At 39.6% G+C, this 26,281-nt stretch overlaps 1 protein-coding gene across 5 annotated transcripts; it reads left to right on the top strand.

Annotated features, from left to right (window-relative positions):
- CLCC1 (chloride channel CLIC like 1) lies at positions 1-25,998 on the top strand. Of its 5 annotated transcripts, none has more exons than XM_036849919.1 (12): positions 14-128; positions 11,010-11,150; positions 11,552-11,653; positions 13,898-14,005; positions 16,392-16,613; positions 16,880-17,020; positions 18,387-18,480; positions 19,752-19,849; positions 20,133-20,279; positions 21,905-22,246; positions 23,718-24,008; positions 25,679-25,998. In XM_036849919.1, exons 2-11 carry the CDS (start codon positions 11,022-11,024, stop codon positions 23,976-23,978), a joined length of 1,644 nt encoding a protein of 547 aa, XP_036705814.1. In that variant the 5' UTR covers positions 14-128; positions 11,010-11,021; the 3' UTR covers positions 23,979-24,008; positions 25,679-25,998. The 5 variants fall into 5 exon arrangements, with proteins under 5 accessions (XP_036705831.1, XP_036705821.1, XP_036705814.1 ...); XM_036849908.1 differs by having other exon boundaries at positions 14-148; XM_036849898.1 differs by having other exon boundaries at positions 16-104.
- The last annotated feature ends 283 nt before the right edge of the window (positions 25,999-26,281 follow it).

The following is a 26,281-nucleotide window of genomic DNA, read 5'->3' as shown; positions in this document are numbered from 1 at the left end:
ACAGCTGCCGGCCGAGCGAGTCGATAAGGACGGGCGAGAGGCAGGTTCCTGCTGAAGCGCTCGGAGGTTCGTGGGGCGGCTGGCCATCTTCTCCAGCCGCTCGGGTAGGTGTTTGCCTTCCCGGAGAGGTAGGCTGGCGACCAGAGACGTGAGTCCGCTCGGTCGTGTGTGTTTTGTGCGGCGGGCGAGGCTGCGGTTCGGCCTGGGCGGGTCCCGCGGGCGGCGACGCAGGGGAGGCCAGGGCCTCTGTCCGGGCGGGGGCCGAGTTCGCCGGGGCCTGCGGGGGACTTCGGAGCGCGGCGCCGACCGGGATGAGCGAGAAACCTGACCCCTTATCTCCCCGGCCAGTTGGCTGTCTTAACTCTGGGTGCCACGCGGTTGTCTTACTTTACGCGGTTCAGAGAGCGGCCTAGGGAAAAGGGGCAAGAAGGGCAAAGCGAGACGCGAGCGAACGTTGACTTTTGTTGGCTTCAGTTATCTCTGAAAACTTTAGGTACAATCTGAACAAATACCGTTAGCAGAATGGCTCGGATTTGGTTGTAGTTGTTTTCAAAAACTCCAAATTAATTTGAATGTTGAAAGTTAGAGATGCATATTTATGAGTGGGTGGTGAAAAACAATGACGATTTTCACTATGATGGTGGTTATGAAGGTGTGGTCCCCCTAGTCCCCCTAAGACTAGCTTATCACCATTACTGGCATCATCATCGTAGTCATCGAGGAATCGTTAGAAATGCATATTCTCAAGTTTGAGAACCACGGTTCCGGGAAACTACACAAACGCACACGAACTAAATTGCAAGACCCTGACTTTTATGCCAGGTTACTTCTAGGTTAATACAGAAGTTGACTCTAGTACCCAAGTTAGCTTTGTCTTACTCATTTCAAGTGTAAATTCATTGAAATCAGATGTGTCTCCTTTGTGCCGATTTCCACTCAGTGGCTGGCATCTCCTTGGAGATCTCTGCCTTTGTTGGTAGCTGTCCAGTCTAGTAGCTCCTGTTAAAGCCCACTCTCCGTATTTCCTGCTTTGTGGAGGTGGGGATCCCGCAGTTCCTCCTCTCCATCTTCTCAGAATAGCCCCACAGGGCCACTAGCATCTTGCCCTGGAGAGGCAGTTTTAGGTAGAGCCAGTCTGGGTTTGACCACCTAATAGCTGAGAGGCCTTGGGCAAGTTACTTGTTTTTCTAATCTATAAAATGAAGATAATAATAGTACTACTTCTAAGAGTTCTTGTGAGGATTAAATGAATGAATGCACGTAACAGGGTTTCGCACATAGTAATCAAATAATAGTTACTATTATTATATAATAATTTTGACATTATTAGTGTCAAAGACACACAGATGAAAAAATTATTAAAAAATAGAACTAAGGGAGAGAGACTATTACTGACAAATGGTAGAATAACAGGTGCCACCACTGAATTACACCAACATAGGATGGTTACTTTTCCTTAACATTTTGCTACTCAGAGTGTGGTCTGTGGGCCAGTGTCTCTGCCATCCCTAGGAGCTTGTTAGAAATGCAGAATCTCAGGCCCACCTCAGATTTACTCAATCAGAATCTGTTTCTTAACAAGATCTCCACCAGGTTTAGATGTGGCTTTGTTTGGAGGAAGTGTGAGATTATCTGAAGGATTTCTCAAGGAGAAATCAGTGACCACAGGGATTTGGCAGGAGGCATTGACTTTGCAGCTGATTTCACTATTCTGCATCACCTCCTGGTCTTCCATCATTTCTGCATTGCTAAACCCTACCCCTGGATCTGCTGATCATTATTGGAGAAAATAGTGTAGTTGCCAATAGCATGACTTTGTGGGGGGTCATAGTCAAAACTCAGCTGCTTGACAGGCTTTTGATTCATCTCCCTTTGTGGAATGCTTCCTTTAGTGCTGTTTTTCCACATCTCCATTCTCCATCCCAGCCTCTGCATGCACAGGGACACTCTGTGCTTTCCAATGGACTTTTTCAGTATCCTCTTGATATCAAACAGTAATGTGAACTTTGAGCTTCTCTTCTTTTTGCTTTAGAACCTTTATTTCCATCCTTCCTCATTCATTTCTATTGATGAAGTCATGTAAAACCTTGTTGCCTATGAAAAGCCTTAACTGTAGCCTTGATTTTAGACACTGCCATCTTTTCCTAGTCTCTGCTCAGTTCAGGCACTCCCCTTGTCACCTATTTAGTTCTTTTTTTTTTTTTTTTTTTTTTTTTTTTTTGGCCACGCCATGCGGCTTACAGGATCTTAGTTCCTGACCGGGGATTGAACCTGGGCCCACACAGTGAAAAAGTGCAGAGTCCTAACCACTGGACCGCCAGGGAATTCCTTAGTTCTTTTTTTTTTTTTTCATTGGAGTATAGTTGATTTACAATGTTGTGTTGATTTCTGCTGTACAGCAGAGTGATTCAGTTATACATATATATACATTCTTTTTTTATATTCTTTACCATCATGGTTTATCATAGGATACTGAATACAGTTCTCTATGCTATAGAGTAGGACCTTGGTGTTTATCCATTCCATGTATAATAGCTTACATCTGCTAACCCCACCATCCCACTCCATCCCTCCCCCAACCCCCTCCCCCTTGGCAACCACAAGTCTGTTCTCTATTCACCTTCTTCTTAACTGCTTAGAATTAGGCTTCTCCCTGTCATTCTGTGAAAGTCAATTCACAGATGACCAACTAATTAACCAATCCAGTGGCTTTTTTCAAACTTTATTTTTCTCAGTTTCTCTGAAGTATTTAATATAGTTGACTAATACCTCCTTCTTCAAATTAAGCCCCTCTTGCATAAAACACTTTGCATGTTTTCAGCTTGCCTTCTATTACTCTCATTAGTCTTTACTCTTCTTTTATATTTGGGTCTTCTCAAGGCTTTATTCCTTAGCTTAACTCTTTTTTTTTCCCCAGTAAGGTATACAGTTATCCAGTATTTCTAAGCATCTCTGGAGCATGACAGGGATTTTAGGATGGCTTTCCCATCATTATTGTTATCTAGTATTTTGGCTTTACATTTTTAAACATAGAAAGTTAGGTTTTTAAAAAAAACTATCAGTTGTTTACTAAATTTATCAATATGCTTGATCAGTTCCCATGCTCGTTGTTGTTTCTTTTATTTACACCTTTCCTCATTGAGGTTAAACTTCTTAAACATATCAAGAGTCTATGGGTTGTAGACTTTATTAGTTTTTTTTATGTCTAAAGAAATTTGTATCAGTTTGCTAGGGCTACCTTGACAAAGTACCACAGACTGGGCAGCTTAGACAACAGAAATTAATTTTCTCACAGTTCTGGAGGCTGGCAGTCCAAGATCAAGGTGTCAACAGGGTGGGTTTCTTCTGTGACCTCTCTCTGTGGCTTGCAGGTGGCCGTCTTCTCCCTGTGTCTTCACATCATCTTCCCTCTGACCTGTGTCCAAATTTCTGCTTATAAGGACATAAGTCATATTGGATTAGGGCTCATGACCTCATTTTTAACTTAATTATCTGTTTAGAGATCCTGCCTTTAAATACAGTATTCTGAAGAACTGGGGGTTAGGACTTCAACATATGAATTTGGTGGAGGGATGCAGTTTAGACTGTAACAATGCTTTTTTAAAATTAATTTTCATTGGAGTATAGTTGCTTTACAATCAGTTATACGTATACATATATCCCCTCTCTTTTCGATTTCCTTCCTGTTTAGGTCACCACAGAGCACTGAGTAGAGTTCCCTGTGCTATACAGTAGGTTCTTGTTAGTTATCTATTTTATACATAGTAGTGTATATATGTCCCAATCTCCCAATTCATCCTACCCCTGTTTCCCCCCCTTGGTATCCATAAGTTCTCTACATCTGTGCCTCTATTTCTGCCTTGCAAATAAGCATAACTATATCTTAATTAGTCTTTCCCATGGGGGGGAAAAAACCTTTTGTAAAATGTGAAATATACATACAGAAAAGTGTGTAAAATACAAATGTTCACCTTAGCAAATTATTAAAGAGCAGGCACCTATGTAACTACCATCCAGGTTAAGGAGTAGAACATTGCCATCGTCCCAGAAGCCCTCCAGCACCTTCTCCCTTGTCTCATTCTTGATCTCACAGGGAAGGGTTTCAATATGTACCACCAAGTGTGATGCTTGCTGTAGTACTCTGACAAAGTTTTCTTTTATTCCTGGTTTGCTAAGTGTTTTGTTTTAATCATGAATGAATTTATCCTGTTTCATTCTTGATACTGGTTTTGGGGGCCTTCTCTTTTTCTTCATTAATCTTACTATAGGTTTATCAATTTTATTCATCATTTCAAAGAACCAAGTTTTGGTTTTGTTATCTTCTCTATTACATGTTTTCTAATTTATTAATTTTTACTCTTTGTTTTTGAACTGAATCTTTTCCATGTGCTTTCTCAGGCCTCAGGTACTTTCCTCCTATGTGTGCACTGATCAGTGTGGTGCTGAATATTCAAGGGAGTCTGTTCTCATACCAATTCCTCTGATACAGACTGTGTCCTCCAATTCAGTTCAGTTCTGACCCTAACTATCCAGTTACTGCACACCCCACAAGTTAAGGGCAAAGTCCTTTACAAGACTTTCCCCACATCAGATGCATGTCTCAGGGGCCACCTGTACTTCTGACCAACTGGCTGCAGATTGGGGGGTTCCCATGACCCCATCAGATTGGGTAATTCACTAGAACCACTCACTGAACGTTCTACAGTTAACGGTTTTATTATAAAGGCCATAGATGAAGATCAGCCAAATGAAGAGACACATAGGGCAAAGTCTGTGGGGGAGAACGCAGAGCTTTTGTGTCCTCATGGAATCCAGGTGTGTCACCATCTCAGCACAGCACTGTGTCACCAGCCAGGAAGCTCCTCTGAGCCTCAGTGTCCAGAGTTTTTATCAGGGTTTCAGTCCATAGGCGTGATTGATTCATTGGCCACATGATTGAATTCAATCTCCAGCTGCCCTCTCATCCCCAGAGGTTGGATGGCTGAAAGTTCCAACTCTCTAATCATGTGCTTGGTCTTTTGGATGACCGTTTCCCAACCTGAAGCTATCTAGGAGCCCACCATGAGGCACCTCGTTAGCATAACAGACAGTCCTATCACTCAGGAAATTTCAAGGGTTTTTGAAGGAGCTGGGGCCAAGATGGAGTAATAGGGACCCTCTGCAGACCTCTGCAGGTCTGTCTCTATGCAAATTTCCCTTCTGAACTCCAGCTGCCTTGATTTCTCCAGACTCAACTCCATCTCCTCAAGGATCCCAGCTCCTGGGCTCTCCCTGAATTTCCCCTCTGGGTGCCCATGGTTACTTAAGACAGTAGCCTGGGGCAGTGGAAGGGCTGTCCATGTTTGTTTCCCATCTTTCAAGGACCACCATTCTTTCTTGCCTGGTGTCCAGTTTCTTGAAAACCATCTCATATATTTTATGCAGGGTTCTTTCTTGGTTGTTCAGGCAGGAAGGTAAATCTGGTCCCTGTTACTCCATCTTGGCCAGAAGTAGGAGTCTGGGGAGTGCTTTGGAGCATGGAGTTACTATGTCATCTTAACCCCAAACCTTTACCTGAATTCTTCCTTCATTCCTGTCAGGCTCTTGTCCCTAACACTTTGTTAAAAACTGCTGTACCAAATACAGTGGTCAGTTTGCTGCCCTCTGATCACCTGATCTTTCAGCAGCATTTGATATAGTTATCTGTTCCCTTCTTTCTTCACGTGGCTTCTGGAACACCAGCCTCTCCTGGTTTTCTTCCTGCCTTACTAGTACTCACTGACAGTGTCTCGTCAGTTCCCCCTCTTCTTTCTGACCTCCAAGTGTTGGCATGCCCTAGGACTCAGTCTTTTATCTTCATAATGGATCTTCTGGTGATCTTATCCAGTCTGTGGCTTTAAACCTCATCTACATCCTCATGGCTCCCAACCGTGTTTCTGTAGCCCCACTCCTCTCCTTAGCTCCATACTGTGTATTACACATCTCCACTTTGATATTAGTAGGCATCTGAAATATACTGTGTCTAAAACAGAACTCTTGATATGTCAGAACTTGCTATCTGCTCACCTGAGTGTCCCTCAGTCTTTCCCATTTTCCCAGTTGCCCTGGTCACAAACCTTGATGTCATCCTGAATCTTTTCTTGTCCTTACTTCTTACATCCAATTTCCCAGCAATTTCTGCAGTGTATTTCTCTATTAGTTAGGGTAGCACAAGATGGTGTTAAAAAAACAAACCCCCAAATCTCAGGGCTTACCATAAAAGAAATGTATTTTTGTTCACATGAAAGTCAAAAAACATGTTCCCACTTAGTAGGTGGCCTTGCATATGGTCAGTTAGGGTCCCAGCTCCTTTAGTTTGGCTGCCCTCCTCTAGGGCTCAGTGTCCTCCCCATTCCCTGACGGTCGAGGGGGCCAGCTGATGGAGGGTCGCGCGTGGGAGGCTTTCATGGATGTGGTGCATATCCCTTCCACTGCTGTTGCGCTGGCCAGGACTTAATTGTCACATACTTAACTGGAGGACGGGCTGGGATGTGTAGTTACCATGTGTCCAGAAGGAAGAAGAAGGAATGTGCTTGGTGACCTGTTAGCTGGTCTTCGCCACATGTGGTAATATCTACCTCAAATTTTAAAAATCTTATCATTTATCATTGCTTTTGTTGCTGTCTTAGTTCATGCCACCTTCATCTCTCAACTGGACTACTGCAAATCCTCCTTTCTAGTCTCTTGCTTTTGCTCTTCTCTTCCAGCCTCCACATAGCAGCCCCAGTGATTTTAGAATGTAACCCAGATCCTATCACGTCTGTGCTCAAACTCTCTAGTGGAGACACAGATGTAGAGACCAAACGTATGGACACCAAGGGGGGAAAGCGGCGGGAGGCGGGTGGGGTGGTGTGATGAATTGTGAGATTGGGATTGACATGTATACACTAATATGTATAAAATGGATAACTAATAAGAACCTGCTGTATAAAAAATAAAATAAAATTCAAAAATTCAAAAAAAAATAACTCTATAGTGGGTGGCTTCCTATTACACTTAGAGTAAAAACCACCCTCATTACTGTGGCCAATTCCCCTTCTCCCCTCCAACTCATTCCCAGGACCCAGTTGTTCTGGCCTTCTTGCCTGTTCTTTGAATGCTTCAAACATAATCCCTACTTGGGCCTTTATGCTTGCTATGCTCTCTCTCTGGGTTTTCTTTTCCTAAATCTTCCTAAGGTTAGCTTATCATTTTTCTGTTTAAATGTTGTGGTTATCTACCACTGTGTAACAAACCACCCCAAAGTTTAGGGGCTTTCAACAACCATTTTATCATCTCTCATGATTCCGTGGCTTGTGGGGCTTGACTGAGCTCAGCTGGGTAGTTATTTTTTTCCATATGATGTTGGCAGGATCACCAAGTCAGTTACCAAGGGATTGGACTGGAATCACCTAGAAGGCTCACCCACATGGCTGGTCATTGATGTTGGCTGCCAACTGGGAGCTCAGTGTGCCTCTCTGCACGTGGTCTCTCCAGGTGACTTGGCATTCTCAAAGCGTGGTGGCTGAGTTCCAAGAGGGTGTCCCAAAAGCAGGTGTTCCAGAGTGATAAAGTAGAAGCAGCTGATCCTGGTATAGGTTAGGCCAGGCCCAGAACCAACACAGCATTACTTCTACCCCAGTATTTTGGCTGGTCACATGGCTAGCCCAGATTTAGGAGGAAAGGAAATAAACTCCATCTCTCAGTGCGGGAAATGATAAAGAGTTTGAGGCCATGTTTCATCTCCTCAGAGGCCTTCTCTAAAATACCCAGCATTACCTAATGCATCTACACCACTGTCTTGTTTTATTTTCCTTATATGACTTATCACTATCTGAAATTTTTTTTTTGCCAATTCATTGTCATCCCCCACTAGAGTGTAAGTTTCTTAAAGAAGACCTGGCTGGTCTAGTTTCCTGGTAGCCCTGTCACTTACGACAGTGCCCAGTATCCAGCAGGTATTTTGTAAACGTTGAACACAAGAGTGCTGAACGTTCTCCCAAAACCTTATTCTCGTTCTGAATTTCCTTCTTAAGTTAATGATAGCACCATTTTTGTTGTTGGTAGGCCTTAAAATCTTGGAGTCATGTCTGCCATCGTTCTCTTTCTTTCCTTCTACGTGCATTCAGTTGCTGAGGTCTATAGAATTAATCTTTAAAACATGTCCGATGGGTTCTTTCTGTTCTCATCGACGTCACTGTTTCAGACCAACATCCTTTTTCTTCTCAAGCCTCCTTGTTGAACTCTCTGAGTGTATATTTAATGCTAGTTTCATCTTCCCAAAATGTAGTTCCCATCACCCTTGAAAGCTATTGTCAGCCCGTGAAGTTAGTCAGAAGCCTTTTTACTTTTGCAGAGTCATCGCAGCCACCTCTCCGCCTCTGTGTTCCACCACGTCCATCCTCGTGTTTCCAGTTTCTGAGGAGTACATTTTGCTCTCTGTCTCTGCCTCCCTCATCTCGTACTCTTAGAATGTTGCCCATACTTCAAAGTCCATTTCCCAAGCCCATTCCTCCATGAAATCTTCCCAGTTTCTCCCAGTCAGATGTGCTTCTTCATCCTGTGAGCCCCTAAAACCCTTTGAATCCCTGCTGAGGCTTTGATCATTTGCATTTGCGGCTTAACAAACATTTGCTGAATGTCTTTCACTTGCTGGCCACTGGGCTGAGTGTTGGGCTTGGAGAGGTGGAGGGGGCAAGATGGAGAGGGCATTGGGAAGGTGAATTTAGACTTGAGTAAGATGTTACCTTCCCTGGAAAAGTTCACGTTGCAGTGCAGTGATTTTCTACCTTCATTGTGTGATGGAACCAGGTGGGGAGCTTTACAAATCCCAATGCCTGGGTCCCTCGCCTAGAGATTCTGATTTAGTTGGCTTGGGATATGGCCAGAAGATAGGAGGATTAAGAAGCTTCCCAGGTGATTCTAATGCATGGCCAAGACTGAGAGCCACCGTGCTAAGGGATGAGACTGACCAGTAAGTGGTTAATTTCAGTGTGTGATACTCTAGAAGAAGAAACAGAACACACCAGGAATACAAAAGAGTGTTTAGTTTAGCCTGGAGTTGCTTTTATTCCTGCAGCTAGAGTGTAAGCCATTTATGGGCAGGGCCCAGGGCATTCTCATCTTGGAAATCCCTTACCTGATCCTTATTCAGAGTAGGTATAAGAGAGGCTGTCTGACAGAACATTGTGCAGTGATGGAAGTGTTCTGTATCTGTGCTGTCCAGTTTGGTAGCCACTAGCCGTATGTGACAACTGAGCACTTGAAATGCAGCTAGTGAGAATGAGGAACTGATTTTCAATGTAACTTAATTTTAATTAATTTAAATTTCAGTAGCCACATGTGGCTAATGACTACTGTGTTGGACACTGTTGAATAGAGGAGATACTGTGTTGAAATGATTTGACGGTGTTTATGCAGAGGCTTAGATGAAGCAAGCTGTTTTCTCTGACTGTTAGAGAGTTCAGTCACATCATTTGAATCTTAATTTTGCACCTTTTAAATTTCCCATTTGTTAAAAAAAAATGGGGGATGAGTAGGGTTTGGTTCAAATACCTGTTTTCTTTAAAACAGTTTTACTGAGAAATGATTCACATACTGTACAATTCACCCATTTATATTGTACAATTCAGCAGTTTTTAGTATATTCACAGATATGTACAACCATTACCACAGTTAATTTTAGATTGTTTTTCATCACGATCTAAAACTTTTCATCAGAGTTTTTCATCAAAAACTCTGTACCGGGGACTTCCCTGGTGGCAGAGTGGTTAAGAATCTTCCTGCCAGTGCACGGGATGTGGGTTCGAGCCCTGGTCCGAGAAGATCCCACATGCTGTGGAGCAGCTAAGCCTGTGCACCACAACTACTGAGCCTGCGCTCTAGAGCCCGTGAGCCACAACTGCTGAGCCTGCGTGCCACAGCTACTAAAGCCTGCACGCCTAGAGCCCGTGCTCCACAACAAGAGAAGCTACCACAATGAGAAGGCCGCACACCGCAATGAAGAGTAGCCCCTGCTCGCCGCAACTAGAGAAAGCCCACGCGCAGCAACAAAGACCCAATGTAGCCAAAAGTAAAATAAATAAATTAAATAAATAAAATTGAAAAAAAACCCCAAAAAAGTCTGTACTGACTCACAGACATAGAGAACAGACTTGTGGTTGCCAAGGGGTGGGGCAGGGATGGATTGGGAGTTTGGGGTTAGCAGACACAAACTATTATATATAGAACGGATAAATAACAAGGTCCTACTGTATAGCACAGGGAACTATATTCAATATCCTGTGATAAACCATAATGGAAAAGAATATAACAAGGAATGTATACATATGTATAACTGAATCACTTTGCTGTACAGCGGAAACTAACACAACATTGTAAATCAACTATACTTCAATCAAAAAAAAAAAGAAACCCTGTACCATTTAACTACCACCCCTCTGTCCCTTATTATATCCTCAGACTTATACACCTACCAATCTCCATAGATTTGCCTATTCTGGACATTTTGTATCAATGGAATCATATAATATATGGTTTTTGGTGACTGTTTTTTTTTCACATGGCATGATGTTTTCAAGATTCATCCACGTCGTAGCATGTATCAATACTTCATTCCTTTTTATGGCCTAATAATATTCCACTGTATGGTACTCATTCATCAGTTTAGGGACATTTGGGTTTTTTCTCCTTTTTGGCTATTGTGAATAATGCAACTATAAATGTTTATGTACAAGTTTTTGTGTTGACGTATATTTTCATTTCTCTTGGATATATACCTAGAAGTGGAATTGCTGAATCACTTAGAAAATCTTATGTATACTTTTTGTCTCAGTGAGAATATGTGTGCATGTGTGTATGTGTTTTTATGCTAATACCACTTTACTGAGTATTTTTAATTCAGTTATTATTAAGAAAGCATTATCTTAACACTAGAAGGAAGTAGATTGTTTTTATTAAAACAGGTTCCTCCAAAAGTAATCATACTTCACTATATCTATTAATTTTTGTAGCCTTCATGCAGGATGCTGTGTTCTGTGCTCTTTTGTGAATGTCTGTGGCTGATAACTGCTTATGCTCATGATGATGACTGGATTGACCCCACAGACATGCTTAACTATGATGCTGCTTCAGGAACAATGAGAAAATCTCAGGTATTTAAAAAATGCATGTGTGTGTAACACCTTATCAGTCCTGTGATGGAAATAGTCTACTTTTGTTATTGTTTTTCACAGAGCTATGAGAGTCCTATATCAATGATTAGCAGTCATGCAGAATGTCTTCTTGCCTCCTAGTCTAAGATGATTTCAACCCCACCTGTTTATTTCTGTTTCAAATTTGAATGTAAAGCCCGTCGAGAAACAAACTAATTTGATTTTAGTTCTTAGCTAGGGTATAAATTTGAGGCTCTTACTTTTTTGGTGGTTTAATACAGTTGAGGAATATAACGAGCAAAGCCATAAAATGATGAAGTAAAAATTTTAGTCTCATTAACTGTAGGTTATTTTTACAACTGAACTATAAAGAAAGAAAATCTCTCTCTCCTTTGCTTTAGGTGAAGTATGGTATATCAGAGAAAGAAGAGGTCAGTCCTGACTTATCACATGCTGATGAATTGTCAGAATGTTACAGCAGACTTGATTCTTTAACTTATAAGGTTAGGTTTTTTTATTCATGATTTTTGTATTATTTATAGTATGTTAAATTGCTCTCTGTTTTCCTGTCTTTGCTAACATTATTTGTGTTTCTATCTAAACTACAATTTACATATATATGGTTTTTTTCTTTAGTTACTCTGGCCTTTGATTTTCGAAGTAGTACTTTTATTTTGCTGTAATAACATCTCACTATGCTGTAATTATTTCTTTACCAGACTGAAAACTTCTTGGGACAAGGAATGGGACGAGGTGATGCTCTATCACCTGTTGCAATGCTGGGCTGTAGTAACTCACAGCAAATGCAGCAAATGAAGAAATGGCTCTACTGCTAGTTTCTAAGCATAAGAGCTGCTCTTATAAATATAAGGGATTATTATAATTTAGTGTGTGGTAGCTATTCATTTATTCAGTCCTTTTCTTTATGTGGCTGAAGTAGAGTTTATGAGAAAGGAAGCAAGTCAAGATTGCTGGGGAGTTTGAACACAGGTTATGCTGCGGGAACCCACCTCAGTTGGTTGTGAGGCAGGGTGCTGGTGGCATTGTGGAGGGGGCTGGGATGGGGGGGATGGCAGAGGTCCAGCGACACTGGAGGCTCACACTGAGGCAGTGATGGGGTGAAGAGAAGAGGAAAGCGTGCAACTTTTCCGTGGTAGAATAAGCAAGTTGTGATGGTTGAGGGAGGAGGGGAAAAGGATAGGGAAGGCTAGCGTGAATGAGGGAGGTTTCCAGCTTGAGAGACTGGGAGGGCTTTTTTTTTTTTTTTTTTTTTTGAGTTTTTTAAAAATTTTATGGCTGTGTTGGGTCTTCGTTTCTGTGCAAGGGCTTTCTCTAGTTGTGGCAAGTGGGGGCCACTCTTAATCGCGGTGCGCGGGCCTCTCACTATCACGGCCTCTCTTGTTGCGGAGCACAGGCTCCAGACGCGCAGACTCAGTAATTGTGGCTCACGGGCCCAGCTGTTCCGCGGCATGTGGGATCTTCCCAGACCAGGGCTCGAACCCGTGTCCCCTGCATTGGCAGGCAGATTCTCAACCACTGCGCCACCAGGGAAGCCCCTGGGAGGGCTTTTTAATTGAGATCCAGATATATCCCAATTTGAGATCTATAAGCAGCTGCTTGTGTTTCTTATCAAATGTGAATGTTTTCTCACCTGAGTGCTAGCAAAGAAATGCTTGGATAAAATTTGCTTCAGTCTTAACTGCATTTTGTGGTGTAGTGAATTAATTTGGCTGGATGTTAGGAAATGGAGAAACGCCTTTTTACTGACATTTTTCATTCCATTGTTTGTGCCTTTGGTTCAAACGTTGTAACAACATGATTGGTAAAATGGAGTCTTTAGTCTTTGTTTTTAAAAAATTGTTTCTCTTAAAAAGAAACTAAAAATTTTTAGGGTTTGTAAACCTTGCCTGAAAGCAGAGGAGACTGCCCTGTGACTTCTTGAGTGTCTTTCTGTCCTGAGTCTGTGTGTGCTGCTCAGTTATTGTGTGTTTATCATCTGAAGCCCACTTCAGTGCTCCATGCAACTTGTGGTCCACACTCAAGTAAAAAGTACTTTTCACAGGTTCTGAATGTCTGTAAGATGTGCACTACCCTCCCTCAGAGACTAGGCCACTGTGGTGTTTGTAGAGCTAATTTCAGAGGAAGTCTGTTCTAATGAAGGACTCTGTGCAGAGGGGCTGCCATGTGTAGGACACTTGGGAGAAGCCATGGTTCCTGACATATGGTAGGGGGTGATCGATAGTTGGCAGGAAAAATTAATAAAAGGCCAAAAGTAATATGCACATTCAGGAAAATCTTTGCTGTGTCCTTCATTTTCCGGCTTCATGCTATCCCTGTTTCTCTTTGTCCTCTCTTTCTGGGTTTCTTTTTCCCCCCTTTTTCCTTTCATTCCTTTCTTTGTTAAACCATTACTTTGGAATTAGGAAGAGGCAGATTGGTCCAGATGTTCTGCTTATCCACATCTCTGCTTCCTTGTTTCATGATCTTCAGTTTTAAAATTGCCAAAAGTCAGCAAGAAAACTGCCAGTCAGGGCGCAGTGTGGGACATGTGTTCCTTATTTGTTGCCTACTTGCCCTTTGCAAAGAGAACCTATAGGAAGCAGGTGAGATCTACATTTTAATGCAAGCTTGATAAAAAATAACAAGCTCCTTACTTTGATCTCGATGGGGCCACTAGGCTAGAAACTTGACCCTTATTACATTAAACTTTGATGCTAACTAATGTTGTATTTATTTTGTGGTTACAGATTGATGAGTGTGAAAAGCAGAAGAGAAAAGACTATGAAAGTCAAAGCAATCCTGTTTTTAGGAGATACTTAAATAAGATTTTAATTGAAACCAGAAAGCTTGGCCTTGTGAGTATTTGGTGGTGTGATACTAATCAGTGTAGTGGATATTTTCGTTATTTATTAATTTCACATTATATCAAGCAGTGGCAAAGCATCATTATGCTTCAACAGAGGATACCTGACTCACCCTTTTACCAAAACCTATTCATGCAGGATTGAAGGTAGCTGCCTGCTTTACAGTGGTTTGGTGGAAGGCAAGTGAGCAGTGCAGATCCCTCCTCTTTTTCCTGTAGTTCATGGGGATTTACTTACTCTGTGCACTGCCCTACCACTTAATTGGGTTGGAGGGAGAGGGAGATTTTTTTTTTTTTTTTAATTTTGGCTGCACTGCACGACATGTGGGATCTTAGTTCCTCAACTAGGGATTGAACGCACGCCTCCCTGTATTGGAAGGTGAAGGGGAAGTGCAGAGGGAGATTGTTTTAAATTTGCTATTTGAACTTTCCTGAACAGTTAGAAACTTAATAAACTCATGACTTGGTAAGGAAATTCTATCCCAGTCCTTACTTCTTGTTTTCTACCACTTCCACACTTTCTTATTCAGATGGTGTAATATCATTATATATTGAGAAAAAGAAAAGTGTGTTTTAAGTAGTTTTTTCCCCCTAGCTGTTTACTGTGGCAAGGCTGCTTTATAGAAATTACATATCAGGCACATATTGTTCATGATTAATGTTAAGATTCCATCTTTTAGAGTCATTGTTTTCACTTTGAGGAGTCGAAACATCAAGAAAACTTAAAAAAAGGGGGTGTTAGATGAATAGTAATCCCACCTTATTTTGGAGATGTAAAAGCAGATGTACTCACATGTACACCCTTCAGTTTGAGTCTTATAACTGAGTGCAAGGTGGAAAAGAGTCTATTTTATAGATGAGGAAACAGGTAGAGTCAGAAAATACTCAAGATGGAGAAGCTTGGAACATTTCTTTCCTGGTTTTTTAGAAGTATTAATCAATGGCCGCTTTTTTACACTTACTGATGATTTGTGATATTACATGACACTTTGGTTTTTCTCATTTTATATTTACTTTTTAATATAAATATCAGTATTTACTATTAGAAAAGGTAATGTTTATAATGATTTTGCTAACCTGAACTCTCAGTAAGATAGTTGTGACTGTCATGCATATTTGTGGAAACCCAGATTTTGCTGCTTTTTGAGATCCTTTTTGTTTTTCTTATTTGTACTACTGCAAATTTTAGGCTATTTGAAAACTGTGTCAGCAAATGGAAAGTCATAAATGGAATCATAAAATAATGATAGTTTATCCTCATTATTTGTGGATTCCATATTTTTAAATATTTCAAATATTAAACTTTATTTGTAACCTCAGAATCAGTACTCCTGCTTTTGTGGTCACTTTCAGACATGCGCGGAGTGACAAAACGTTTGAGTTGCTCAGTGAGCCCATTCTCAGCTGAGGTGAAACAAGGCCATTTTTTGCCTTCTTGTTTTCAGCTCTCATGTTATAAACAAGTAGTTTTCTGTGGTCTGTTTATGTTTTTGGGCTTTCATTTTTTAATTTTTAAAATTTTGCTGTTTAAAAATCTCCCAAATGTTATGCTGTCTAGTGTTCCTAAGCACAAGAAGGCTGAGATGTGCCTTAAAGAAAATTCCCTTGTTAGTTAAGCTTAGTTCAGTCATGAATCATAGTGCTGTTGGCTATGAGCTCAGTGTTAATGGATCCACAGTATATATATTAAGATGTCTATTTATTTTTAAAATTTCTTTCTTTCCTTTTTTTCCTTCAATATTTATTTATTTATTTATTTTGGCTGCGCTGGGTCTTAGTTGTGGCATGCGGGATTTTGTTTTGTTTTAGTTGCAGCACACGGGCTTCTTAGTTGCGGCATGCATGTGGGATCTAGTTCCCAGACCAGGGATTGAACCCGGGCCCCCTGCATTGGGAGCACGGAGTCTTACCCACTGGATCAGCAGGGAAGTCCCTATATTAAGGTGTCTTTAAACAGTAACATAAAAAGGTTATGAAGTGATTGGTTGATGAAAATGTGCTTGCAGGAACCTAACCCTGTATTTCCTGTAGGAGCCATGGTTCAGTATTTGCTAACTAGTGTTCAGGGTGACTTTATAGAATGTAAGTACTGCAGATAGCAGGAATCAACTGTAATTTAGTAAAATGTACTGTATGTTACTTGCATAGAGTTTTATAATTTTTGAAGTGTTTTTCACGTGTATTATCTTTGGTTTTCATGTTGGCCTGTGAGACAGACAGGTAGATATTATTACTCTTATTTTATACCTGTGAAATATTGTGAACTAATTATATATTTAGTTCCAAATTAGCTTTTGTCTTAAAATATTTCATTGAGTAATATAATGATAAAATTCTCCTTTTCTGTTTTATTTTTTTTTTTGGCAAATTTAATTCAGCCTGATGAAAACAAAGTTGATATGCATTATGATGCCGAGATTATCCTTAAAAGACAAACCTTGTTAGAAATACAAAAGTTTCTCAGTGGAGAGGATTGGAAGCCAGGAGCCTTGGATGATGCACTAAGTGATATTTTAATTAATTTTAAGTTTCATAATTTTGAAACATGGAAGTGGCAATTTGAAGATTCCTTTGGAGTGGATCCATATAATGTATTGATGGTAAGATGGGATGAGGGGGACATGATTAGCATGTTTTTATTTTTAACATGTTTTTATTTTTTAAAACACTTTAAAAACCCCACCATAATTATGTTGAGAACTCATACTAAGTCACTGATACTGGGTTGACGAACATGCAGCAAAATGGTACAAATGATTTTGCGTATTCAAGTCCAGTTCTTTTGTTTTTGCTGACCATCAGTGTTTTTTGTTGGGAAGGATAGCTTGGCGGTGACTCTTCTTTCTGTTCTGTTTCTGTTTTTGAGATGCTTCTGTGTCTGCTCTGCATCGTGATGTTAGTAGCTACTGAGCTGTGGACGTATGTTCGTTGGTACACCCAGTTGAGACGTGTTTTATTCATCAGTTTTCTCATCAGCTTGGGATGGAATTGGATGTATTTATATAAGGTATTGTATAGATAGAAGGTTTTTAAGTTTTCAAATGTTATTTCATAATGAAAGACTGTAATCCATTTACTGCTAGTATATAATCTTGCCTCAGATGAGGGCAGGAGGCGGTGATCAGAGATGGTGATGGTGAGGAAATTGGCAGCTGCTCAGGTGTCCCTGGTGTTTTGGGTCCTTGACCAGTTAGTGGGGAAAAATATGCAGTCCTGATTTTCATAACCCAATTCCTGATGACGGGTGGCATCTGGACAGCTAAATCAGAATAGAATTATGTAGACACACTTGAAAAATTCTCATGTAGGTAATTTGGGGTATGTCTTTTTATTTGCTAGAAGTGACACCAAAATACTGTTTTTTAAAGTTAGGTTATTTTCTGAATATAAAAGTGGTATATTTATGGTAGAGAAGATAGGAAAGATAGAAAGATACAGAGAAATTTAATTCTTAAAAATTGTCTAGGGAATTTCCTGGCAGTCCAGTGGTTAGAACTCGGTGCTTTCACTGCCGGGGGCCTGGGTTTGATCCCTGGTCGGGGAGCTAAGATCCCGCAAGCTGCGTGCAATGGCCAAAAAATAAAATAAAACTGTCTATAATCTTACCACCTAGAGATAATCACTGTCGATATTTTGAGGTATTTCTTTATAAACTTTTTCCAAATTTTTAATTCTTTAAAAATCAGGACCACGTTATATATAGAAATTTGAAGAAGCATTATTGTTCCTGTCAAAATAACATAATCATTTAAGGAAAATTTTAGACCTTTTTAGCAGGGTGAGTCAAGTAGCCAACTATTTTCAATGAATTCATCTGATTAAATCATTGTGATATTTCCTTAGCTCTAAGTTCTATAGCTTCTAGAACTAAGTATTTACAAATTGGAGGAAAGAAGGTAGTTTGGTTGAAAATTGTTCTCTCAGTGATTTCCCCCAGGGCTTTTGTTTATAAAAGACATATTGGTCATTTGTGCTAAAAATCATCCAAAGCCAAACACCATTTTGTCATGAATTGTATAAGAGAATGAGTAGTCGTTTAATATGTATAGCTATATTTGGGGGTATGATATCAGCTATATTTGAACTAATTTTTAAAACAATCCTTTTAGTAAAAAGGTTTTCCTTCCTCCTCATAATTACTTTACAAAGAAGGCAATTGTAGTTAGTTCTTTACCTGTTGCATTAAGACTGTTTTGCCATGAGCTGAAAAGAGCCACTTTTTAAAAATAATATGTATTTTTTTCTGTGAAAAATGTTTAAATAATCTGGTTTGGGTGAATGGTGAAGACACACTTTGAACTAAGGTTTTTAGGATGTGTAGGCGTAACCTTCATTGTTAGCAGCCTTTCATGGTTCCCTTTGGTGTTGGTCAGCTAGCCTTTGCCCAGCATCAGGCTGAAGTTGCCAAGATGGAGCCATTAAACAATGTGTGTGCTGAGAACATGGATTGGACTGGAAGTCTCTTCGGTAAGGTGTTGGTTCCCTTGGCCTTATTTTGAGTAGAATTTCTGAGAATGAAAAAGCATATTAATAATTACAAAGAAATGATAACATGCCAGAAGGAGGCTTTCCATGACTGAATCTTTAGTATCAGAACAGGCAAGAAGAGTCTTAGGTTTCAGACCAGTGACTTCTGTGTTCATGTAATGTGACAGGAAAGGGGTAGAAAGTGTGTATATTGCTGGCTCTGATATTATCTGTCTCCCTGCATTAGACTCACTTTTGTTCATCTAGTCCTTAGCACAGTGTCTAGCACATTCTGGGTCCTCAGCAGAAGTTTATTAGAGAAGTGAATCAATGTATATATGAATTCATTTCCATCTTCAATTTAATCTCCTTATATTGACTTGTGAAATCTTATTGTAGCTTAACTATACTGTTTTTTTTTTATTAGGAATTATTTTACTTTTTCTTACAAATTTTATGAACATTCTCACTAATGTTGACTGCCTTTAGTTATAGGTATCTAACAGTGGGAATGGTTTAATGATCAAAGTCTCTTTATAAATGCAAGTCCGTAATGACTGACCCAGAATAGAATCTCAGCAACAAATCAAGGTGTCCAAAAAATTAATTTTCTTGAAAAGATATGGGAGCCAAACCAACCCAGCCTTGCTTCCTGGCTTCAGGGAACAACTAAATGCCTCCTGTAGCTCATGCTAGTACATAATGTACGTGAGTCTGATTTAGAAAAAGTAAGAGAACTAATGTTCTACTTTATTTTGTAAAATAAGTAAAGAACTGACTTTTTTAATTGAAATTTTTTGGACATAGTTGTAGATTCACAGGTAGCTGTAAGAATACAGAGAGATCCTGTGTACCCTTTACCCACTTCCCCCACTGGTAACATCTTGCATACTTGCAATAGTGCAGTATCACAACCAGGATATCGACTTTGATACAAGCCACCAATCCTACTCAGATTTCCCCAGTTTTACTTGGATTCCTTTGTGTGTGTAAAGAACTGTTTTTAATTGTTTACCTTTTAGAAATCTTAATAAAATATATTTTACCTGTATAAGACTTGTATACTTTGAATGGATTTTTAAAATAAACATTTTGGACATAAGATGAAATTTTAAAAAATCACTGTTACTGGGAGTCTGTTTGCAAAACAATTTAAAATTGATTGGGGGTTGTGGGGAGAGGGACAGTTAAAACTAAAATACTGTCTTATTTGGGAATGAAATGCGACTTTTTAAAAAAATGACTCTGTTTTTGTCTGTTTCTCTAAATAGAATGGCTTAGAAGTTCATGGACCTATAAGGATGACTCATGCCAAAAATACTATGAGCTCTTATTAGTCAACCCTATTTGGTTGGTCCCACCAACAAAGGTTAGAATATATTTTGTGAAAATTACTTACATAAAGCAAGTAAAAAGTCTCTGTATTTATTAAAAATTGTTAGTGTTTTTTTACCATCATTTTGCTAATAATAAACCTTTGTTCTAGAAAAAAATACTTCCATTACACAGTGATTTTCACATGAAAAGTATATGATAACATTTAAATGTATGGAATTTCATAATTTCAGCCTCAGTACAGTTGATTTTGGCTTGTTCTATATGCCTCAATCCTTCGAGGAAAAAAATTAAGTTGTTTTTATCTTTTGTTGTAGGCACTAGCAGTTACATTCACCAACTTTGTCACGGAACCATTGAAGCATATTGGAAAAGGAGTTGGTGAATTTATTAAAGCACTCATGAAGGAGATCCCAGTGTTACTACACATTCCAGTGCTGATAATTATGGCATTAGCTGTCCTGGTTAGTATATAGCACTGTTAACAATGAACAGGATTTACAGAAAAAAGGCAATTCTGAAATTATTAGGTTTCTTTTATGTTGTAAATCAGGTTAAGTCATGCTTAATGGTATGAAAAGATGATTTTTAAGTGATAAATGTTTGTTTATACTTACTTGCACATTCCTCTAAGCAAGAAAACGGTTCTCAAGTTTGATTGTAGATGTCAAAGCGGTAGAATAATACCCTCTTTTAACATTTGTTCTTTAAACTTCATGAATTAATACACATGATATCAGTTATGTCCTCTTTGAGAAAGGGTACCTTATTTCAGTCTGAATTTTTACCACACTGAGAACAGAAGAACATTGGGTTTAACATAGAATCAGAAAGGGATGTAGAAAGAGGTGGGTGTACTAAGAAACAACTTGGGGGATCCAGGAGCAGACATTTATTAAGGAATATTACAATATTACTTGTCAGTCATCCATCAGATGACTGAAGAGTCATCTCTTCAGCACTTTTTTTGGTTGATTTTCAGCCCTTACCCTAATAAAGCAGTTGTCTCATAAAACAAAATGCAAAGAACTCAGATGTGCCAGGGGAAATTATTAAAGAATTGTCTTCCCTTAAGGATACAAAATTCACTATGATCTATTTACTTAAAAATTATTCTTGTTTTGTTTTTTGGCTTGTGATTAGGATTCATTGGTTTAGGGATATGGGTTTGTTAGGTGACATTAGTTGTATAGTAGTAGTTTAGTCTCTAAGACTGAAATTATAAGCAAAACCCCTTCATCGCTTGTTGCTTCATCTGCTGCCTAAGAAAAGGCCTTTTGCTGCTCTGTCTTCAAAGAGTAGTATCTCTAGTACAGTGGTTTTCAAACTTTTTGTTCTCAGGACCCTTCTGTATTCTTCAGAATTGAACACCACAAAGAGCACTTGTTTGTGGGAGGTTTATTTATTGATATTTACCAGAAATTTTAAAAATACAAGTATACACAAGCACACAGTGCATGAGCCATCAGAGTGAGGCAGTCACTCTAGCCCCACAAGACTCTGCTGTACAAGAGGAGAGTGAAGAAGACTGATGTCTTTGTATTATGAAAACTTTTGACCTCACAGATTCCTGAGAGTCTCAGAGATCCCCTGAGGGGTCCCTGGGCCACACTTTGAGAACTGCTGCCTAGTTTTTCCCTTGGAGTGTGACTCAAAACCTGTTGAATTTTAGCTGTAGCTAACGCGAGTTTGTAAAAAAATAAACCTACAGGAGAATATTTACATAATGGTGTATAACTTTAATTTTCAGCATTTACCTTATATGATGCGTGTGAATGTAGACAACACATGAGCAATGATCAGACAATTAATACCTTTTAAATTTCTAGGCTTTAGCCTAACTGCTGTTATAATTCAATAAAAATGTGTCCAGCTGATTGAAATGTCTACTTAATACTTGGCGATTTCTCAAATTTTATTGGCTACTCTGGCCCTGTATTAATCTAGAGAAAACCCAGTGAAATTAAGATGTTTATGTCTATAAACGCCATAAGTTATGAAATTTTGTTGGCACCGTGGAAAGCACCTCAGAATTTCGTTGTAAGTCAGCCATTAAGTACTCAGGAATATGTATTTCTTTTCCTTCTAGAGTTTCTGCTATGGTGCTGGAAAATCAGTTAATATGCTGAGACATGTGGGTGGTCCTGAAAGAGAACCACCCCAGGCACTTCAGCCAGGTGAAAGAAGATGGCAGCAGGAAATTGATTATAGACCCCATGGTGGAGCAGGTGATGCAGATTTCTATTATAGGGGCCAAATTGGCCCCATTGAGCACGGCCCTAATGACAAAACATGTGAGGGTAGAAGAGAGGTTTTGAGAGAGAGAGATGTTGACTTGAGATTTCAGACTGGCAACAAGAGCCTTGAAGTGCTTCCGGCATTTGATTTACCAGACCCAGAGGCGAGAGAGCATCCCAAGGTGGTACCCAGCGTAAGTCAGCAACTGTTTATTTCGCTGTCCCTAAATACTAGGTGTAAGTGCTTCCTATAGTGCTTTTGGTTAAGTGTTTTTACTCTTACTTTTCATGGTTAATCATATCACCAGTGATAATAATTATTCACTCTCTCCCCCCCTTTCTGGTCGAAAGTTAGTCCAGCCTCCTCAGAAGAAATGAGATTTAATTTTTATGTTAAATAGTATTTAACAGTAATTTTGTTGGAACAGATGGTAATTCATAATGACATTTCATAGGAAACCAACAAGTGAGCATGACTGAAATTTCTACCTTCGAAGAGATCAGAGAGAAGTCCTCACTGAAGGCCTGGAGCCTTAGGGAGCCAACCTGCAGGAGAGCCCTGAAGCCTTAGTTAGATGGAAGAGTGAGCTGGGAAAGGACCAAAAACCTCGCTTTCCCAAATCTTTTATATCGTTGGCTGGCTAGACTATACTTTTTACCTGTGGAATGGTGAGGCCTCTTTTCCACCATTATTGGCCATTTAAAGGGACATTTCCATTTCTGTTTGAGAGAGGACTTTGTATTGTCATTTGCAAAGTTTAGGTTGCAGACGCAAACCTTTGAGAAATAGTAACAAGCGCAGTAGAATCTAGGAAATTGTAGAATCCCTTCCCGTGGAGTTCCTTAGAAGAAACATACCTGCCTGCGTCTAGAAAATTAAGATGTTCCTTTCAGCTTTAATAGTTAATGGTTATCTGTCACTCATCTCAAAAATCCTCCAGTGAGTTCTGGGCTCTCTCGAAGGGAAAGCCAAAGATATCAAGATGGCCTAGGGCTTCCCACCTCTGTTACCACACTGATCTCTCCTCCTGCGCCCCCTCCACCCTCATTCTCCTTCAGCCACAAGGGCCTCCTGCCTATTCCTTGAACTCAAGCCTTTGTACTTGCTGTTCACTATCTAGAATGCTGTTCCCCATATATTCATAAGGTTCTTTTCTTCAAGCCTTTGCTCATGTCATCTTTTCAGACCACCCTAATTTAAAGAGCTATCCAACCCTCCCACCCACAGCATGATACTTTGTTAATTTATTGCCTGATTCTCTCCCCAACTTAAATGTAAATTCCAGGAAGGGCAGGGGTTTTTGTCTGTTTGTTGTCTTGTATCCCCAGCACCTAGAACTTAATGTATGCTCAGTAAATATTTGTTGAATGAATTATTCTCACTAGCAAGAGGAGTTAGCAGTACTGGTCACCAGTCTTCCTGACCCTTCCTTAAGCTGCATCACTAGACCACCTAGCATATCCTGAGTTTCCCACTCCTCCATGTACAGTTCTGTGAGGCTTAATAACATTTATATAATTACAATCCAGCACTGGAACCAGGACTTGAAAGAGTTCAGCGTTTGCTGTAACAGATTTGTGTGGGAACTTGTTGAACATGTTTATTACAAACCTTCACATTATGTTAACTAAACAATTAAAACACTGTAATTCTCTACTTTGTAGCATAAATCACCTGTTTTGGATACAAAGCCCAAAGAAATTGGTGGAATCTCAGGAGAAAGCACACTGACTGAAAGCAGCCAGTCTGCTAAGCCTGTCTCTGGCCAAAAGATACCAGAGAGTGTGGAAGGTTCCCCTGCAGTGGAAAAGGCCCAGCTCAGGACTGACGCCACGGGCGGCCCGGAGGAAGGCAGCACGTCCAGCCCAGCAAGCACTGCAGTGAGGGTGTGTGGAAGGGATCCAGACTGCAGCCCATGTGGCTAGAGGAACACAGACATGGACCACAGCTCTGAGGTCATCTTTGAGTTTTGTAAAGTATACTCTTCCCAGCTATTTCTTCTTCTCTACAAATATTCTGTTATTTACTACACAGATGCCAACTTAAACATCAGTATTTTTACTGACAATCAGGATTAACAAGCACGCATGTATCTCTATTTAATTTCATCTTTCTTTGATATTAAGATGCATCCTATAAAGTTTTGAAGTGTTAATTCTGGACCAGGATCTCATAGATGACATATGGCAAGCATTAATGATTTTGAATAATCAAAGAGGCCAGTTTGAATTAGGGGACATTGAAAAAGAAGTTCTGTTGTTTACAGGCATACATAGGAACCAACTCACCAAAGTGTGTGTTGCCTCGTGGAAGTCCTGTGATACCTACTTTGTTAACAGAATTATTTGTTGTGCCCTGGACTCAGAATATTTCAAGTGGTAGGTGCTCAAACACAACATGTAAGGAACGTCACTGTAGTCATGCTTCCCCTCTTCATTCACTTCGGCATTTTAGTGCAGCCACGGAGTCTGCGTCACCAGTGTCAGTCTGCCTCGTGTAGGCTGCCTGCGGATCAGCCTTCGTCTCTAAACTCTTACCGCTGTTACTGGGCCTGCTTCCTTATCACCCCTTTGACTTTATCCTTAGCTAAGACAGAACTGAAGATTGTCAGGGGAATTTAGATTACATAGCTTGTTAAATCAGTAATCTCAGTTTTACATACTTTGAGAATGGCTTTATTTCCCCAGCAAATGAAGTACACAGGCTTTATAAGACCTGTTTTCCTTGCTACTCAGAATCCCAGCAGCTGCGATTGTCTAATTTGTATTACAGTAAACCATATTGTCCAAGCCATATGAAGTTCTAATTTTTAGAGATCTATACAAAGAGAGGAATAAATACCACAGTAAGGAAAACAGAGTAGGGTGTTTTTTTTAACCCTAGACAGGTGATACAATCAACATTTCAAATTAGTTATTCTGATTTTTAAACTAGTCTTCATTTTAAACTTTCTAAAAAAGGGATTTATAAATTTTGCACGAGATCTAACTAGGAAGCACATATATTACACATATTTGGTTATCCTTTATTTTAACCTTCACACGACAATTTATATTCAGCTGCTTACTAAAAATGATACCAGTCAGGAATAGTCCTAAAATTTTCATGCAGGCGTTTCTTTCAGAAAAAAAAGATGTATTTAAAGCATTTGCTTTTTGATATGTTTTTTATGTGAAATGCAGAAATACCCCTTTTTGGCTCCCAGAAGCATCACTTAGATGCCTGTAACAATTTAATTTTATGTGTTAATATTATTTTCTAGCTTAGTACTGCAAACATTAGTATTTCATCAGAAAGGTAATTTTTTCCAAGAAATGCAAAAGGATTTTATATAAAACTTTATACCATAGTAGGCATGTAGGGATGCCGGCAGTTTGGGATAGATTTGTGAACATTGATGAATATAAAGTAGTCCTCTGGGGGCTAGGCCTGTTCACACCGATTGTATGCTCCGAAGGTGCTAATTATCCTCTGAGCTGTGAAATGAATGCCTCAGTTGATAGACTGTAACTGTGAGAGTACAGTTAATGTTGTTTTGCACTTCTGACTGCTTTTTATCAATCCAAAAATGAATCTTTAAAAGAAAATTTAAGAAAAAGTTCATCTTTGTATTCTTTCATTACAGATAACCATTTGGGGATGAAATCTACTTTGACAGCAAGGCAGCAAGGTACTGCTGTTGAAAGGTGACAGCAATTCAGGGAAGACTTATTAAAGCAAATTGAACATATCAAGGCCAGTTTATAACTAGAAGAAACAGGCTTGTTTATTGTCTAGCCAATATTTTATCATTAAAACCAAGGATTATAGTAACGAGCTTTTAGGAAAATCAGAGTGGGGCAGATAGCTTTTCAAAAGCAGTTTTTAAGTGGAATGGATAATGCTGAATGTTTACAGGGTCTGAGAACTACCATATGCACAAAATAAACACTTATTTTTACATTATTGTGGTTTGGTATGCTATTTTTACATTATTGTGGTTTGGTATGCTGTCTTTGCTCAGTAAATATGCTTGTAAGAAAAAGCCCAATGGAATTTAAGTGCAGGTTTTAAAAGGATGCTAATCCAGGACATTATACCCTATATGTAATACATAAAACATAATATAATCCAGGTGTTAGTACTTTTGACAAAATTTGTGTCTGATCTCAGAACCAAGAGTAATCTTTTTTTTTTTTCCTCTGAGCCCTTAATGTGAGTCCAGATTGTGTAACTATCTTTCTTCTCA

The sequence above is a fragment of the Balaenoptera musculus genome, chromosome 1, assembly GCF_009873245.2.
Source record: "Balaenoptera musculus isolate JJ_BM4_2016_0621 chromosome 1, mBalMus1.pri.v3, whole genome shotgun sequence".
In the NCBI taxonomy this organism is placed as follows: Eukaryota; Metazoa; Chordata; class Mammalia; order Artiodactyla; family Balaenopteridae; genus Balaenoptera; species Balaenoptera musculus.
This window is presented reverse-complemented; position numbering and strand designations above follow the sequence as displayed.